The 18,123-nt window shown below is 43.1% G+C and overlaps 1 protein-coding gene across 1 annotated transcript in view; it reads right to left on the bottom strand.

Moving 5' to 3' along the window:
* Nucleotides 1-713: 713 nt before the first annotated feature.
* The window catches only part of LOC113893409 (antigen WC1.1-like), a 50,887-nt gene continuing 33,477 nt past the window's right edge, over nucleotides 714-18,123 (bottom strand). Inside the window, 12 exon segments of the mRNA XM_027543411.1 lie at nucleotides 714-882; nucleotides 1,529-1,667; nucleotides 2,180-2,224; nucleotides 2,492-2,584; nucleotides 2,976-3,149; nucleotides 3,965-4,276; nucleotides 4,365-4,426; nucleotides 8,234-8,273; nucleotides 10,758-10,886; nucleotides 10,889-11,074; nucleotides 11,166-11,474; nucleotides 15,016-15,330. Of these exon segments, the coding sequence (XP_027399212.1) occupies nucleotides 738-882; nucleotides 1,529-1,667; nucleotides 2,180-2,224; nucleotides 2,492-2,584; nucleotides 2,976-3,149; nucleotides 3,965-4,276; nucleotides 4,365-4,426; nucleotides 8,234-8,273; nucleotides 10,758-10,886; nucleotides 10,889-11,074; nucleotides 11,166-11,474; nucleotides 15,016-15,330 (1,949 nt within the window). The 3' untranslated portion in view covers nucleotides 714-737.

Here is an 18,123-nt window from a genome sequence, read left to right on the forward strand (position 1 = left end):
CATGGTGATTGCTGAGGAGCTGGGGGAAAGCAAGAAGCAGCCATCTGCTGCTCCTTAAGGTGAACAAGGAAACAGGGTTGGCCCCAGATAGCTGAGCTGCATATGAAAGAATTGAATTCAGGGAGTCCAGAGGCTTGCATCTTCCCATACATAAAATGCTAAATTCCTTAACTTGGTACCTGATCTTTGATCTTCAGACTGCCTGCTCCCTTTGTTGTAAACTTGTATACAGCCTGGCTTCCCTTCCTGCCTGCTTGGAGCAGTTTTCTCAGAGCTACTGAGATGCTGTCTCCAGGGCTTAGAATCCTAAGCATTCCCACCAAATAAAATAACCTACCAGGTTCTGACTATATTTTTTGGTGGACAGTTCATCTTGCTAGGAAGGAGAGTGTGAATGTGAAACAAGTTTAGATGTGTTTTCTAAGTAAGAGTGACCTGGAGCATCTGTGTTCCTGGGTTAAGTCATACCCTCATTAGCCTTTGAAGGAGGTGAGAAAACAGGGCAGTGCACTCATCGTGTATTTCCTTTGAGGGAAATGGTGTTTGAGGACCAATCCTCGAAAATCATTTGTCATGGAACTTGGTAATAATTAACAAAGCAAAAAAAAAAAAATTTACTTTATACAGAATATTTCATTTTGAGCAATTCCCGTATAACACAATCACAGGTCAGCACTATTCTATTGAGATACAGGCAATTAGAATATCTGCAGCATGATCTTGTACTTAACACAACATCATGGAAAAGTCACTGTGGATGTTCCCAGGGCACTTAGTTCAACATCCTCATACCCATGGTCCACTTTCTCCCCCTGGAGCAGCCAGGGGCTCTCTTCTCCTTCCCCAGGATCAGCTTCCTCTCTAAAGATGTTTAGAGAAGAGCTTGAAAGAGGAAAGAGAGGTATGATTTAGAACAGAGACAAGGGGGCCAGACAGTGAGGAGGAAGCAAGTTAAGCATGTGGTGATGACAAAGCATCCCTGGGACCCAGGGGTGGGCAGGGAGGCTCAGCCTATTTCATATCAGTTGCAGTGAGGATGGATCCAAGCTGTCCTTTCAGATCCAGTCCACTTACTCTCTGGGACCTCAGCTCATGTGGAAACCCTGCATCACAGGAGACCTGTGCTCACACAGGAGCTCTGAGAAGACCTGCTTCCAGGCAGTGAAGTGCTAGTTATTCAGTTGTGTCTGGCTCTTTGTAACCCTATGAACTGTAGCCCCCCCGCCCCCCCCCCCAGGCTCCTCAATCCATGGGATTCTCCAGGCAAGAATACTAGAGTGGGTAGCCATTCCCTTCTCCAGGTGATCTTCCTGGAGATCTTTGACCCAGGGATCAAACCCGGGTCTCCTGCATTGCAGGCAGATTCTTTACCATCTGAGCCACCAGGGAAGCCCATCAAATGCATGAGATTATCCTGCATGAGATTCTCAAATGCATGAGAAACTGTAGAGAGGCTTGACATTGAGGAACTCAAATTCACCCTTTCCAGGACAGAGACCAAAGATTACAGGGGATCAGCTAACTCCACTCACCTGTCTGAGACCTCATCCCATCTTCCTTCTTTGGAAGCACTTCCTCCTCACTCCCCTGAGAGGTAGGATGAGCCCCACGCATTGGAACCTCTTCAGCATCATCATAATCCTCACCAAGGGCATAGGTCTTCTGATCTGGGGCTTCTGAGGGCACATCAGAGGTCAGATTAAACCACATTAGGTGGGTTGGTCTGGGAAATGCCTAAGATGCCTTCTGACCAGGTTTCTGAGCTGCTAAACAGAGGCACCAGTTTCAAAAGATTTTTTTTTTCTCTAAGACCATGTTTCATTTTGATGTGTCCATAAACCAAAACATGACTTTATATATCTTAATATTTCCTGTTTGAAAATATATATCTCAAAGCAATTCTCCCACCATTGAGCATTACTAAAGTATTTTGACAAATTGTGCTTTACAGATTTTTTTTTTAAAACCAGTGTGTATCTCTTGTGATTCTGAACACAGAGAGCCCAGTCCCAAATGTGAGACATCACAGAACAGCCAGAGAAGGATAAGGACAGACCCAATCTGGACACAAGGGATCCCTCTGGTCCATTAAAGGAAGATTGTTCCCCCTACATCTCCTCTCTATGAGGAGGGAAACTCTCCTCCCAACACTCAGCTGAAGCAGGTCCACCTCTATTACCTGGAGCGGACCTGGAGTCATTGTCCTCACCATCTGAGAGGAAGCCTAAAGTGGAGAAAAACATCACACAACACACAGAATGATCCTCCCACACCCACAGGACCGGTGTTAAGGCTGAGAAGGGATGGGTCTGGCTCTTGCAGTGTAGACAGAGGCTGGAGGTTCACAGGGCTGTAAGAGGCCATTCTGCCACTTTAGAGAGCTACCTCTGTGAGCCTGGGGAACGTGTGGGGTCTGCAGATGCTGAGAAAATACGCACACCCAGTGGGTGTGACAACTAGAGGTCCCAGGAGGGCAGACAGAGACACCCACCTGGGCTGCCAAGAAGACCCTCCTTCTGAGTCACAAGATGATCAAGCTCATCATACACGGCTTCAGCAAGAGCATCTTCATAGCTGGATAAGGCTGAGAGATCCCCCAGCAGGTCAGAGGTGCTTCCCCAGACACTTCGGTCCAGCAGGCCCACCCTTTATCTCCCTGATGTTCACACGGAGGCTGCCTGGACCTCGGCATCATCTTCCACCCCATGCACCATGTCAGCACCCTCTCCCCTGTCTGACCTGAATTCACAGCTCAGCCCTGACTCTGTCTGGTCTCATAGGAGAGGTCATGACTTATGAGAGTTCACGCCCCAGTCCTAAGAACCTCTGTCTACTCACCCCTTAGAGCTCAGCATGGAGAACATGGAGTTCTTCAGACTCACAACAGAGACCTGGCCCAGGTTCCCCTCCTCACACCTGCCCCATCTCCTGCCTCCACACACTCTCCCTGGTCCCCAGTTCCCCCTGCAGCCCACCTCTGCGCTCTGCTATCCATCTGAACACCTGAGTCACCAGGATGATGAGGACCAGGAAGAGAAGGGACCCCAGGATGAGGCAGAGGACCCCAGGCAAGGAGAAGATCCCAGGGAGAGGACTTGAAACTGGTCTGGACCCTAAAGAGAACAAGGCAACAGGGTGTGGAGAAGGTCCTGGGCACAGAGAAACCCCCTGTGCCAGCATTTCCAGGGGCTCCAGACAATGGCATCCCAGCCTCAGACACAAGTGCACTGACAGTGACGTGGCTCCCCCAGGTCTCATCCTGAGATGAGTCAACTCCATTCCAGCCCGTGTGACTCCAAGGCAGAGCTGGGGATTGTCAGGGAGCTGCCCTGCAGAGACAGCCTCTGAGGACCCAGCTCATCCCCTCTCCTTGGGCTTCAGGAGACAGAGCATCAAACAGTCCTGGGACCCACACCTCATTGATGAGGAGCAACACTCAGAGGCAGATGGGAGAATCTTAGATTCTGCAACACAGGAACCAGTCTCCCTTGGACCCCAGTCATGAGAAAAATGTGGCCCCAGGAACCAAGGCAGAGGAGTTCCCCAACATAACCCCCTGGGCTCCTCCCCAACAGCCAGGGCTCCTCAGGGTCTTTCCTCTCCTGAGCTGTCAGAGGGCCCACAGAACAGGTCCCCAGACCTGAGTATTCTCTCCTGCCCATGGGTGTTCACAGTACCTGTGGCAGTCGGGTCAATGTTTTCCTTACACCTAAAGAGAAAAACAGCAGTGTGAGGAAAAGAAATTGGCCAGAAAGCAGAGCAAACCCATTTTTCCCTCCTGAGCCTGAAATCAGACCTCAGTCTCCACAACACCAGTATCCCATCCTCCCAGCTCCCCCATCCTAGATCAGAGCCCCAGGACCTGGACACTGTCTAAATACAAACTCCCCACCACGCCTGGCTGATTCCAGTGCCCCTGCGCTGCCCCAGCTCACCCAGGGTAGACTCCAAGCCCCTCACTCACCAGAGCACCTCACACCAGTATCCTCCTCATGCTTGCTGTCGCTCTGCCCCCAGGACTTCAAAGCACAGTCGCACAGGGAGGACTCCCCACCCCCTCACCGCACCTCATCCAGCCAGATGCTCCCATTTCCAGGGCCAAACGCCGTGGCCCGCATGGCTTCCAGGGCTTGGCCACAGCCCAGCTGTGGACACACCACCTCAGCCTCTGCCAGGCTCCAGGAGTCATCGCACACAGTGCCCCAGGAGCCACTGTGCCAGACCACCCGCCCTGAGCACTTGGTGTCTCCTCCCCTGAGCTGGAGCTTCTCTCTGTCTGAAAAGGCAGCAGCCCCTCCTGTGACTCCCCTGGTGGGAGGAAGGAACCCCTGGGAGCCACAGGGGAGGGGGCGGGGCTGACGTACCTGTGCAGGGGGCAGCAGTTGGACAGCTCTTGGGTCTTCTTCCTGCAAACAAGAAGGAAACACTGGATCAGGAACAGCTGGGGGTGATCTTGTCCCCAGAAAAGATTATCTAAGGTCCTTGGGTCAGTGCAAATGACATGTGAAAACACAGGCTCATTATCTCCTGGGCTGAAACTTTCACTGCATCTGATCACAGCTGAAATTACTTAAATATTTACTTGTTTATCAGTCTTCACATCCCACAGCAAATATAAACACAGACACCTATAAATGTACACATACGCCTCTCTTAATGAAAGTTCCATGAAAAGAAGGACCTTATATATCTTATATATGCCATGTTTCTGCTATTAGGACAGTATCTGCACATTGTATGCACTCATTCAACAAATATATATGGAAAACCTTTTCTAAATACCTAGATAAGGGCTTGATAAATAGTCATTGAGTGAATGAATAGATGAATAAAATTCCATAAAATAAAACTTTAAATTCACACTAATCAGTGAAATAGTAAACCAAATATAAGTGAATGGTAATAGTCTATGATAATAGCTCATATTAAAAATAATCAGTCCAGAAGAACAGAGTTAATTTATACTCAAAATCTCACATACATAATTTTAATGGAAAATTATTAGATAGATTATAAGCTACTCTTACCTACTATTCAGTGTGACAAGTAGGCAAGTGAAGACTACTGTTGTAAAAGGAAACTGTTTTTTAAATTTATTTTTAATTGGAAGATAATTGATCTACAATGCAGTGTTGGTTATGTGTGCGTGTGTGTTAGTCTTTCAGTCCTGTCTGACTGTTTGTGACCTATGGAATGCAGCCCACTAGGCTACACTGTCCATAGGATTTTCCAGGCAAGAATATTGGAGTAGATTGCTATTCCTTTCTCCACTGGATCTTCCCTATCCAGGAATCGAACCCAGGTCTCCTGCACTGCAGGCAGTTTTTTTGCTGTCTGAGACACCAGAAAAGCCCAAAGTGTTGGTTAGGAATCTCTTAAAAAAGAAACATACAGGAAAGATGCAGAAATAGCAAACAGAAGACTGAAAAGTATATATAAAAGAATTGAAGCTGAGAGAAATAAATACAAATTCAAAGCAACACAAAAAACCAGAAGGGTAAATAGTACCTGTCATAAAGTATCAAAATTTGTATGTTCTTTCCAGATCATCCTATTAAATCTCCTACCCACTCTATGCAGAGAACCTCTGAGAAAAAGATGGCAGGATCTTTGTAAGCTGGTTGCTCATTTTCATGGTCAAAGACTTTCAATTCAGTTCAGTTGCCCAGTTGTGTCCGACTCTTTGCAACCCCATGAATCGCAAAACGCCAGGCCTCCCTGTCCATCACCAACTCCCGGAGTTCACTCAGACTCACATCCATCGAGTCAGTGATGCCATCCAGCCATCTCATCCTCTGTCGTACCCTTCTCCTCCTGCCCCCAATCCCTCCCAGAATCAGAGTCTTTTCCAATGAGTCAACTCTTCACATGAGGTGGCCAAACTACTGGAGTTTCAGCTTTAGCATCATTCCTTCCAAAGAAATCCCAGGGCTGATCTCCTTCAGAATGGACTGGTTGGATCTCCTTGCAGTCCAAGGGACTCTCAAGAGTTCTCCATAACCACATTTCAAAAGCATCAATTCTTTGGCACTCAGCCTTCTTCACAGTCCAACTCTCACATCCATACATGACCACTGGAAAAACCATAGCCTTGACTAGACGGACATTTGTTGGCAAAGTAATGTCTCTGCTTTTGAAAATGCTATCTAGGTTGGTCATAACTCTCCTTCCAAGGAGTAAGTGTCTTTTAATTTCATGGCTGCAGTTACCATCTGCAGTGATTTTGGAGCCCAGAAAAATAAAGTCTGACACTGTTTCCAGTGTTTCCCCATCTATTTCCCATGAAATGATGGGACCAGATGCCATGATCTTCGTTTTCTTAATGTTGAGTTTTAAGCCAACTTTTTCACTCTCCACTTTTACTTTCATCAAGAGGCTTTTGAGTTCCTCTTCACTTTCTGCCGTAAGGGTGGTGTCATCTGCATATCTGAGGTTATTGATATTTCTCCCGGCAATCTTGATTCTAGCTTCTGTTTCTTCCAGTCCAGCATTTTTATGATGTACTCTGCATAGAAGTTAAATAAGCAGGGTGACAGTATACAGCCTTGACGTACTCCTTTTCCTATTTGGAACCAGTCTGTTGTTCCATGTCCAGTTCTAACTGTTGCTTCCTGACCTGCATATGAATTTCTCAAAAGGCAGGTCAAGTGGTCTGGTATTCCCATCTCTTCCAGAATTTTCCACAGTTTATTGTGATCGACACAGTCAAAGGCTTTGGCATAGTCAATAAGCAGAAATAGATGTTTTTCTGGAACTCTCTTGCTTTTTCCATGATCCAGCGGATGTTGGCAATTTGATCTCTGGTTCCTTTGCTTTTTCTAACACCAGCTTGAACATCTGGAAGTTCACAGTTCACATATTGCTGAAGCCTGACTTGGAGAATTTTGAGCATTACTTTACTAGCGTGTGAGATGAGTGCAATTGTGTGGTAGTTTGAGCATTCTTTGGCATTGCCTTTCTTTGGGATTGGAATGAAAACTGACCTTTTCCAGTCTTGTGGCCACTGCTGAGTTTTCCAAATTTGCTGGCATATTGATGCAGCACTTTCACAGCATCATCTTTCAGGATTTGAAATAGCTCAACTGTAATTCCATCACCTCCACTTGCTTTGTTCATAGTGATGCTTCCTAAGGCCCACTTGACTTCACATTCCAGGATGTCTGGGTCTAGATGAGTGATCACACCATTGTGATTATCTGGGTCATGAAAATCTTTTTTGTACAGTTCTTCTGTGTATTCTTTCCATCTCTTCTTAATATCTTCTGCTTCTGTTAGGTCCATACCATTTCTGTCCTTTATCAAGCCCAGCTTTGCATGAAATGTTCCCTAGGTAGCTCTAATTTTCTTGAAGAGATCTCTAGTCTTTCCCATTCTGTTGTTTTCCTCTGTTTCTTTGCATTGATCACTGAAGAAGGCTTTCTTATCTCTTCTTGCTATTCTTTGGAACTCTGCATTCAGATGCTTATATCTTTCCTTTTCTCCTTTGCTTTTCGCTTCTCTTCTTTTCACAGCTATTTGTAAGGCTTTCCCAGACAGCCATTTTGCTTTTTTGTATTTCTTTTCCATGGGGATGCTCTTGATCCCTGTCTCCTGTATAGTGTCATGAACCTCATTCCATAGTTCATCAGGCATTCTATCTATCAGATGTAGGCCCTTAAATCTATTTCTCACTTCCACTATATAATCATAAGGGATTTGATTTAGGTCGTACCTGAATGATCTAGTGGTTTTCCCTACTTTCTTCAACTTAAGTCTGAATTTGGTAATAAGAAGTTCATGATCTGAGCCACAGTCAGCTCCTCGTCTTGTTTTTGTTGACTGTATAGAGTTTCTCCATCTTTGGCTGCAAAGAATATAATCAATCTGATTTTGGTGTTGACCATCTGGTGATGTGCATGTGTAGAGTCTTCTCTTGTGTTGTTGGAAGGGTGTGCTAAAATTCTAAAGAGTGGAGATCATTTCATTTTTAGCCAAGGATCTGAAGCTTCTCTTTCTCTATGGGAATTTCCCAATTTGTTGCCTGGATTAATGGATCAAAGTGGGACAGAGAAGCCTGCATGATTTGGGGGTTACCTGGTGCTGCAGTGACAAAATTGGAGACTTGAGAGCCTCTCTCATATAGCAGGTTTTCTCCTCAAATATCTGCTTAGTAAACATGCTGTCAATGGCAGGAGGCCAAAGAACTGTGTCAAACACCTTGGAAACAGAGTGGGTATTCCCTCATCCTCCTGACTGCTGAGCTACCAAAATATTCAGGTTTTCAATTATAAACTCTAAAAGCCCATAACACAGGGGCAGAGAAATCAGAGGCAGACTGAGTGCTACAAATACCGCAACCCAGACTTGTTACAGCTCAACTCTAGCTAGTTTAGACATCTGGGTGGTCTGAACCCCTTCTCCCACTTGCTTAACAAAACAGAATATAAATCCTTTCAGGTGTTAGAAAATGTATCTGGGATATCTTATTTTCTTATGCATCATTTTTCTCATTCAGTTAAAAATTGCATTGCATGTAAAGAGATGGATGACACGACAAATTTAAAAATTGAAAAAAGGAAGGTAAGAGAAGGCAGAGACACACATGCTAGATATGCTGGAGTTAGCAGATAAGGATTTTAACTATGAACAATGTGTTTAGGGGGAAAAGGGAAAGGAAAGAATCAAAATGTGAAAAGTGAAAAAAGTTAACAAATAATTGTAACTATAAGAAAATCAAAGGAACAGTTGCCAACTGAAAATAAAATATCTAGAATTAAGAACTGAATGAATAGGTTTAAAAGAATTTTAGACAGAACTGAACACAGCATTAGTGTCTTAGAGGAGTCCTAGAGTTGAGAGATGAGGAGGAGGAAAAGGAGAAGGAGGAGAAGGAAAAAGAAGGGAATAGGAGAAGAAGAGAAACAGAGTGCAGCAGAAGTAATATTTGAAGATGTAATAATTAAGAATTTTTTTTAAATGGTTGGAAGGCTATGAAAACCTCCACATCTACTAAAGCTGCAGAAAATCAAAGGAAAATGTCAAAAGTTACTGTTACTCTTTGGTGATGATTACTTTCTTTAATTCTTCAAGTTCCTTGAAATTTTGCTTTGCTGCTTTTGCCTTAGATGTAGCAGACACCACATTAAATTTTTACTGATTACCTTCAGGTGGTATATACTCTTCTCTGACCTTATATAGACTCACTCTACATTTATTGCTTCATCTTATAGAAAATACCTTAAGCTTTTATGTGTTCTTTGGTCCATAAAACTCAACAGGCTGCTGAAAACCTCTCATGTTTTGCAGAATGTTGAGCTACAGCTCAAGCCTGTGGTTACCTCCCTGCCCACAGACTCTAGTCTGTTTTTTGAGATCACTCCATTTACTGGAGTTTGCTTTCATCTCCACACTTGGAAACACACAAAAGCAGCTGTCAGAAGGGTGGTAGTAAAGATGATTTACTAAAGATTTAGTACCCTCAGGGACTTGGAGTACCTACAGGCCCAGGGAGAGAGATCTTTGGGTGACATTCTCCTAGAGGCTTATGGATGGGCTTCCTGCTTAAGCCCTGAGTGTAGTCGCAGGAATTGCATCCCTTTTACACTTTTTGACATTTTTAATGATCTTTCATATTTCCTCTCTCGCCTCAGTCATGGAGGTTCAGCCCTAGAACTCTGGGTGCTGCTGGAAAGAAATTGGTTTCCCCAGCAATATCAAGTGGGCACTAGCTCATTGCTTTCCTTTTCACCCGTGAGAGAGGCGCCACCAGCTAGTTCAAATTTATGCTGTGTCACCTTGAGGTAAGGAGCAGCACTGGCAAAATCCTTTAATCCTCCCCAATAATTCAAACTTAACTTTTTTGGCTCCAACAGAGTAATGAACTCTTCCTTCAGGAATCCTGGACTTCTAACAATTTCTATAGGTATCTGTCCAAATGAGCACTCACCATGTTTCTTCATGTTTTCCCTGACCATGGCCCAGGGGGCTGGGACAGCTTCACTAGCTCCTGCTGGCTCCAGTGTGTACCAATGTCTACCCACCTATTACTGGATGCCCAGGTGAGTGACCATCTTCCTGGTCCTTTGATATAAGTTATGGATCCCACAACTTTCACAGAGGCACTTTTAATCATGGATGTATGGTTAATTAGTTGTTAAAAAGAGAAGCAAATAGGAAGGAAGCAAACCACCATGATGCTGACATCACTCCTTCTTTGCCAAGACTTTTACACAATTAGCTGAAGTAGAGAAATTCTTTGAATAGTTCCATTTGAAATGACATATGGATGAATAGAAAATCTGAATAATTCTGATTTATTAAAAATATTGAATTTGTAGTTAAACCTTTCTACTATAACTTCAAAACAAAACAATTTCAAGTTCAGATGTATTTCAAAATTGTTAATAATGTGTGAAATTGAAATTTCCTGAATTTGAATGATGTTTTAAGAAGTACATGCTGAGGTTATCGGGTAAAGGAAACTGATGGGCATAGAAATTCTCACATGGTTCAGTGGGGAAAAAATCCCTGACTAAAGTATACCCTTTTTGCTTATATATTGTTCACTATGATTATACTTAAATAGTTATGTTTACTTAAAATATGTATTCTCCTTTATGGTTCTTGCCCCGATCTGAAACATGAATGAATAATGACAAAACCCATATTTTGTCATGAAATATCTAACGTTTGAAGTCAGTTTTCACTCCCTCCCTGCCATTGGAGACATATCACTCCAGGAGCATCCTGAGTACCAATAGCCCTTCCCTCTCTCTTACCTGAGCAGATCACAGAGGCCATGTTGCCATGAGAACAGTCAGAACCACCCAGGGCAGTCACAGGGCAACTGAACAGGAAAGACTCAGCCCCCAAACAGTGAAATCGGACTGTTGAGATCTGGTCATCTCTGCCACCAAGTGTGGTCCTCCGGGGGTGGAGATGGCGACTCCACAGCCGAGCTGATGACAGACAACATTGGCATTGGCCAGACTCCAGTGGGAGGCACAGAGCACTCTCCATTGTCCAGAAATGTTCATCTCCACCTGCCCCTCACACTGAGAAGGACCGTTTGTCATGAGCCGGACTTCTGAGTATGCTGGATATGAGATAACAGAATTTCAGAAACATCTCATGATTTCTCACCTGAACAGAATGTGCAGGGAGGTTAGTCCTGACCTACATCTCACCTGAAAGGACAAGCTGAACAGCTCCACTGTGGTGACAAGTGCCCCCTGGACAGGGCACTCTGGGGCAGGACCAGAGCTTAGTCTCCTCCCCCTCACACCTGAATGCTTCAGCCCAGACCTGGCCATCTGACTCTCTGAAGAGCTCATGTCCCAGGACTGACACAGATTTGCCACACCCCAGCTCTGCATAGATGACTTGGGCAGTGGGGAGTGTGAAGTTCCCATAAGACACTGGGATCCAGTCTTCTCCAGAATAAACTTCTACTCACCCAGAGCAGGGTCCATCCTCTCCAACCAGATGCACAAATCCTGAGAGAAACAAATAAATAAACCCACTGCATGTTCATGATCCTGGCTTGGCAACTGGAAACATGTCACAGGCAATGGTGTGAAAGCTTTTATTTTCCAGCACTGAGGCATGAAGAGAAAATTTGACAGTGTCAGAATTGCATTTTCATGGGCGGGTTTCAGAAGAGAAATCCAGAAGGATTTGCAGAGTTAGTTTAGAATGGTTGAATTCCAAAAACCTATATTTGATGCTGGTTAGGATGAGAATTCCTCATTTAAGGGTCTGGAAACTATAGGGCCCAAGGAAACCACACTGCAATGGGCATCAGACTTGGGTGCAGAACTGAACTAACCCAGAGTGAAATAGGTCCTTGGGATTCAAGAGTTTAGAGAACTAAGATCCAGACAAGGTTAGAAGGCCATCCTGACATTTCTGGGGCTAGAAGTCCAGCCGGATTTTTCTCAGGAGTCAATACTCAAGTCACTGATACAAGGGAAATCAATCGAGAGATCTGAGTGCAGGTCAGTCTATAAGCAGACTTATGGCTCATGGAAGGAAAGCTAGATATTATAACAAGTTTACTTCTTATGATTCCCATATGTTTCTCATAATCTCTGATGGTGAGAAATTCCAAGAATTTCTTATCCAACTTGAATTGTGAAAAAAAATTGTCCACAGATGAGTTTGAATATGAAGAAAGGTCAGAGTCATAGGAGAAAGGATTGGTCCTAGCCATCTTTCAAGAAAGCCTAGGATTTACCACTGAACCCAGGAGAGAATGAGTTCTCAGTGGGACTATACAAGGTGACTAACTGTGTTCATTAGTTCATATTACTGGTTTTCTTCCAACACATGAGAGTCTTAGCAAATGCTATGGAGTGGAGGTAATTTAATGTTTTTAAATTCTATCTATATGCTAAATGGTGCTTCCCAGGTGGCACTAGTGGTAAAGAACCCCCCTGCCAATGCACAAGTTCAATTCGTGGGAGGAGGGCATAGCAACCCACTCCAGTATTCTGTCCTGGAGAATCCCATGGATGAGGGAGCCTGATGGGCTACAGTTCACAGAGTCACAAAGAGTCAGACATGACTGAAGAGACCTAGCATGCACTCATAAGCTAACTGCAAACTACTTTCCTATTTCTTGAGAAATAGTCATCATGCTGTTTAAAAAAAAAAAAAAAAGGAGAGGGAGAAGAAGAGAAGACACAGCAAACAGCCATATATAATTTACAGATTTCTACATTACAAAAGCCTCAATATGGATGAAAGGAAGATTTGGGGAAAATATTTGTCCAGCAAGTTTTTAACACATTTTACCCCTGTCCTCCTTCCATCTGCGACCTAACCCTGTTTCCCTTTCCCATTTCTCCCACCGCAGACAAGAGAAAACAATCCTAAGAGCTACAAACAGATGGAAAAGAGAATCTGAAAGGGAAGAACTTCTGTAGGAGGGGAGTGTGGGTGGGATGAAGGGTAGGTTAAACTGAGAGTGGATGGAGTATGAAACTGAAAGAGGGAGACATTTGACCTTCAGGGACCACATTTTGGATAGAGGAAAGATAACCTAATGAAAAAAATAAAACTTCTCATCATAAAGAACAATTTTTAAATACATTTGCCTGATTTCTGACTGTGCTTATAATTATTTATGTACACGGTGGAATTCTTTCTGGCAAAGGACTCTGATTTCATAAGTATGAGAACATTGAAGGTTCAGAAAGAATATGTCAACAGAATAAAAATCTACTATAGAGAACAGGAGAGAACAGAAAAGACACTATAGAAATTAATGAATCAAAGGACCAGCTTGACCACTTATCCAAGAAGGAGTGGTGAGAGCCAGGATGATCTGTTAGCCTTTTGTTACTTACCCACTTTCAACTCCCCAGTCCAGGTTAGGACATCTGGTGTGGTCTGGCTGGGAGTTTGGTCATAGGATACACATTCTAATTAAAACATTTTTACTTAACAGGTTGTTAGTTTCTATATCAATCCCATGAGATTACAAATTTAAAAAGAACAAGAAAGAAATATTTCTTGTATGCTGTTTCATATACCAAGATACATGCTAAACACTCAAATATATGCTGAATAATCAATAAAGTCTTGTACACATCAGGATAGATACTTCTGAGATATATTATTATTTCTTTTTTATTTTCTACTTGATTTTAAATTTTATATAAAAGGATATGTGTGTGAAAATTGTAAGAAAATTTGTGCAATAGGAGGCTGGTGTGAGTGGATAAAGGTATTAAATATAATAAAAATACATCCTTGTCTGGTCTCTTGCTGTACAGACCTCCTGTATCCTTAGGCACACATAGCATCCTCCACACCACACCTGGACCCGCAGTGATGCTCAGAGAACCCCATATGGCCTTTGACATCTCCCATTGCCCTTCTTCTTCCTCTTAGCTACTATAAGTCTCCTCCACCTTCTTCAAAAATTACAGGTGTCTTCTTACTCCTATTCCTATCAAACAAGCCCCCAAACACAATTCTCTTATATCATTGAAGACATCAGGTATAAAATATAATTTATTACCACAAAACATAGAAATTCATATTTTATTGCCTATGTCTTTGACTTGTCAGTGTGTGGCTAAGTGTTCCTCCAAAATTTTGGTTTATACAGAGGTTTTAAAGAAAAAAAAAGAACAGACAATCCTTCCTAGTAACAATGAAAGGAGAACCCAGACTCAGAACATATCATCAACAACTCTGTTGTCCTACCAGTCAAAGAGCTATGAATATTCAAATCTAAATTTTCAAAGAGGACTTTCAATTTGGCACAAATCCATAAGTTCCTCTCCGATTTGTTTGATGATGTCCCCTGTGCCTCCACTCCTACTAACCTAGCACAAAAGTGTGTTTTGCACTATATATACAGAAAGGACTCCATCCTGGAAGGTACAGCCTCATTCTAGCCCTTTCCTCCTATGGGCTCACTGTGCAAAGCAGGTGCGTGTGGTGATCTGCAAATGTTTCACTCTTCCAAAAGTAAATTATATAAAAATGAGTATCAATTTTTATTGGGATATAGATTAAGCTATATCAGGTAAGATCACTGGGGAAGAAATAGCAGAGACTTGTAAGAGGAAAGTAGCAATAAATGAAGCCCATCAGGAAATCAGTCCTGAATATTCATTGGAAGGACTGATGCTGAAGCTGAAACTCCAATACTTTGGCCACCTGATGGGAAGAATTGACTCCTTTGCAAAGACCCTGATTCTAGGCAAGACTGAAGACAGGAGAAGAAGGGGAGGACAGAGGATGAGATGGTTGGATGGCATCACCGACTCAATAGACATGAGTTTGAGTAAGCTTTGGCAGTTGGTGATGGACAGGGAAGCCTGGCATGCTGCAGTCCATGGGTAGCAAAGAGTCGGACACCACTGAGCGACTGAACTTAACTGATCACTCACAGATACTTTATGCATTCAAGGAGGATATCTCAGATGTCTCTAGCTTACACATCTATTGCCCTGGTGATCAGACACCATCTTCCTTGGAGCTTTCTGTTCTTTCAGTAGGTGGGCAATTCACTGATCATACCTGAGCAGGTAACTCCTGCATCCTTGTCATGACCACAGTTGTGCTTCCCCCAGCCACGGGAAGGGCACTGCCACACGTGGGACTCCATTCTTCCACAATACACATGATCCAGCAAGATGGGTCCTGATCCCACCCAAAAGGGAGCAGACTCCACAGCACTGAGGACTTCTCCACAGCCCAGCTGCCTGCACACCAAACGGGCACCGTCCAGGTCCCAGCTGTCATCACAGATGGTGCCCCAGGAACCCTGGTGAAGGATCTCCACTCTCCTGGTGCAGGGCCCGCCCCCGTCCACCAGGCAGAGCTGTCTGCTGTCTGAGGAGACAGAAATGGGGCAATGGGGTGCTGACCAGGAGATGAGAAAGATCTTCTGTCCTGTGGGACCCTCACCCGAGCAGTTGGGGGCGCTGTCTTCAGAAGCTGATGCTGTGGAGCCAGTGCCCTGTGGAACATTTGGATCTGGTTTCTTATGGAAGTGATAAGAGTATAACAAGGATGAAAATGGACAAAAACAGGAAATATTACTACTAGGTAGCCTGAGACAGATGGTGTTACAAGGTCCTATCAGAGTTAACATTCTGATTTGTAGAGCTCTGCACAGAATCTGAGAAAGATTTACAGGAAATGTTGGTCTCTCTACCCTGAGGGGTTAAATGAGTTCAGAGTCACAGGATTAGGCTGGTAGCTGGATGTATTCTTTATAAGCTACACACTCTTGGTCATTGACTTTAGAGTCAGGCAGTGGCCTCATCAGAAGCTTCGGGAAGCAGCCATGAATCCTCTATCGTTAAAATCATTCTCCTTGGTATAGTCATGAGAACTGAAAAACAAATGGTCTGTGAGACACCATGGTTTACCCCAGAATAGTTCACTTATGATTCTAAGCTTCAAACTCCAGATCTGGATACTTAGTTTCAAAAAATATAATCTCTTTGAGTAGATTAAACAACCCTGCAGTGAGAGATGATGTCAGAAGATATTGACTGACATTGGCCAGATTCCACTGGGAATCACAGAATGCAGCTTCTTCTCCCAAATGAATATAATCTCTCCTTGGACATTGTGTCAGGAATTGCTATTATATAAAATTTGGAGTTATTTGTTCTCTAGGGGAAAATATGTATTTCTAACTCTCAGAGCAAAAATATGTTATAGTCCTGCTTTGAAAGCCTTTGAACAAACAATATTGACAGACACACTACATTATTCTGTCCTTTGATACATAACCAGTCATGGAAAGAAAGGGTAAATGATGTCTATCACTGTTGTAGTTTAAGTAAGTGAAAACTAGAGAATAAAACCTCAAATTCTGTACTTCCATGAAGAATGGAAGAGAAAGCAGGCCAATGGTCTGGTTAGGCACAACTTTAAATGCTGGAAATTTTCTTTAAGTAAAGGTATCATTGGAAAAGACTCTGACGCTGGGAGGGATTGAGGGCAGGAGGACAAGAGGACGACAGAGGATGAGATGGCTGGATGGCATCACCAACTCGATGGACGTGAGTTTGAATGAACTCTGGGAGGTGATGGACAGGGAGGCCTGGCGTGCTGCAATTCATGCGGTCGCAAAGAGTCGGACATGACTGAACGACTGAACTGAATTGAAAAGTATCAGAAATTTGTGGACACAACATGGACTAAATATGTTAAAATTCTAAAGAGTGGAGATCATGTAATATGTTTCAATGTTAGCCAAGGATCTACAGCTTCTTTTTCTCTGCAGGAATTTCCCAATTTGGTGCCTAGGTTAATGGCTCAGAATCTGGGCTCAAGAAACAGAGGACTCCTATTTGGACAGAGAAGCCAGCATAATTTTGGGTTACCTGGTGGTGAGACAGAATTGGAGACCTGAAATCCTTTCTCACACAACAGATTTTTTTCCTCGAATATGTGCTCATTATACAAGTCATGAAGCTGGCAGGAAGCCAAAGACCTATGTCAAAAGTCTTGGAGAGCAGAGTGGATATTCCCTTACTCTCTTGGGTGCTGAGCTTCCAAAATATCCAGGTTTTCAACCAAAATCTTTGAAGGCCCATGCCACATGGACAGAGAGATAAGAGGTGGATTGAGTGCTACCAAAACCGCAACCTAGACTTGTTACAGCTCAGTTCTCAGTTGTATTTATACATTTGAGTGATCTTCAACCCTTCTCCTACTTGCTTAACAAAACAGAATATGAATCCTCTCAAGGGTTAGAAAATGTATCTGGAGGATCATTTTTTCAATGCCGAGGACATGGGATGACATGACATATTAACAAAGTGAAAAAAAAAGAAAATAAGAGAAGGCAGAGACTCACAGGATAGAGGTGCTGGAGTTAGCAGATATAGATTTTAACTAAGATCAATATATCGAGGAAAAAAGAGGAAATGAGAGAATAAATGGTGAAAAGATGAAAAACATTAACAACTTATTATAACTATAAAAATCAAGGAACAGGTACCAACTGAAAATAAAATGTCTAGAGAGTTGAATTAATAAGTTTAGAAGAATTTTAGATAGAACTCAACACAGAATTACTGACTTAGAGGAGTCCTAGAGATGAGAGATGGGAAGAAGGAGGAGTGGGATAGGAGGAGAAGAGAAGCTAAGACAGAGAGACAGAGCAGCAGAAGTAATAATTGAAGATATAATAACTGATAATTTTTTTTAAATGGATGGATGGGCATGAAAACTCCCACACCTAGTAAAGCTGCTGAAAATCAAAGGAAAAAGGAAAATTTGGAATAATAACAGATCTGTTTAATACAAAAGAAGGGGGGAAAGAGAGGAAAAAGGAACATAAAGCACATGCGTCAATTAAAAGGAAATGATAGATACTAGCCCAACAATACCAATAACTGCACTTACAGTAAATTGGTTAGATATTTCAAATTAATGCCCATCTTGATAAAACCACAAAATTCATGTAAATGCTACCATGAAGATATTCAGCTTATATATGAGGGTAAAGAAAGGTTGAAAGTAAAATGATGGGGAAAATGTACATACTGTGTGAATCCTAACCGTAAGAAAACTGGAGTAGCTATACAAATGTTACAGAAAGTAGACTTCAAAGCAAGATGTGCTAATTGAGTTAAAAGGGGTATTTTCATGATTATAACAGGA

The sequence above is a fragment of the Bos indicus x Bos taurus genome, chromosome 5 (genome assembly GCF_003369695.1).
Source record: "Bos indicus x Bos taurus breed Angus x Brahman F1 hybrid chromosome 5, Bos_hybrid_MaternalHap_v2.0, whole genome shotgun sequence".
Classification (NCBI taxonomy): Eukaryota; Metazoa; Chordata; class Mammalia; order Artiodactyla; family Bovidae; genus Bos; species Bos indicus x Bos taurus.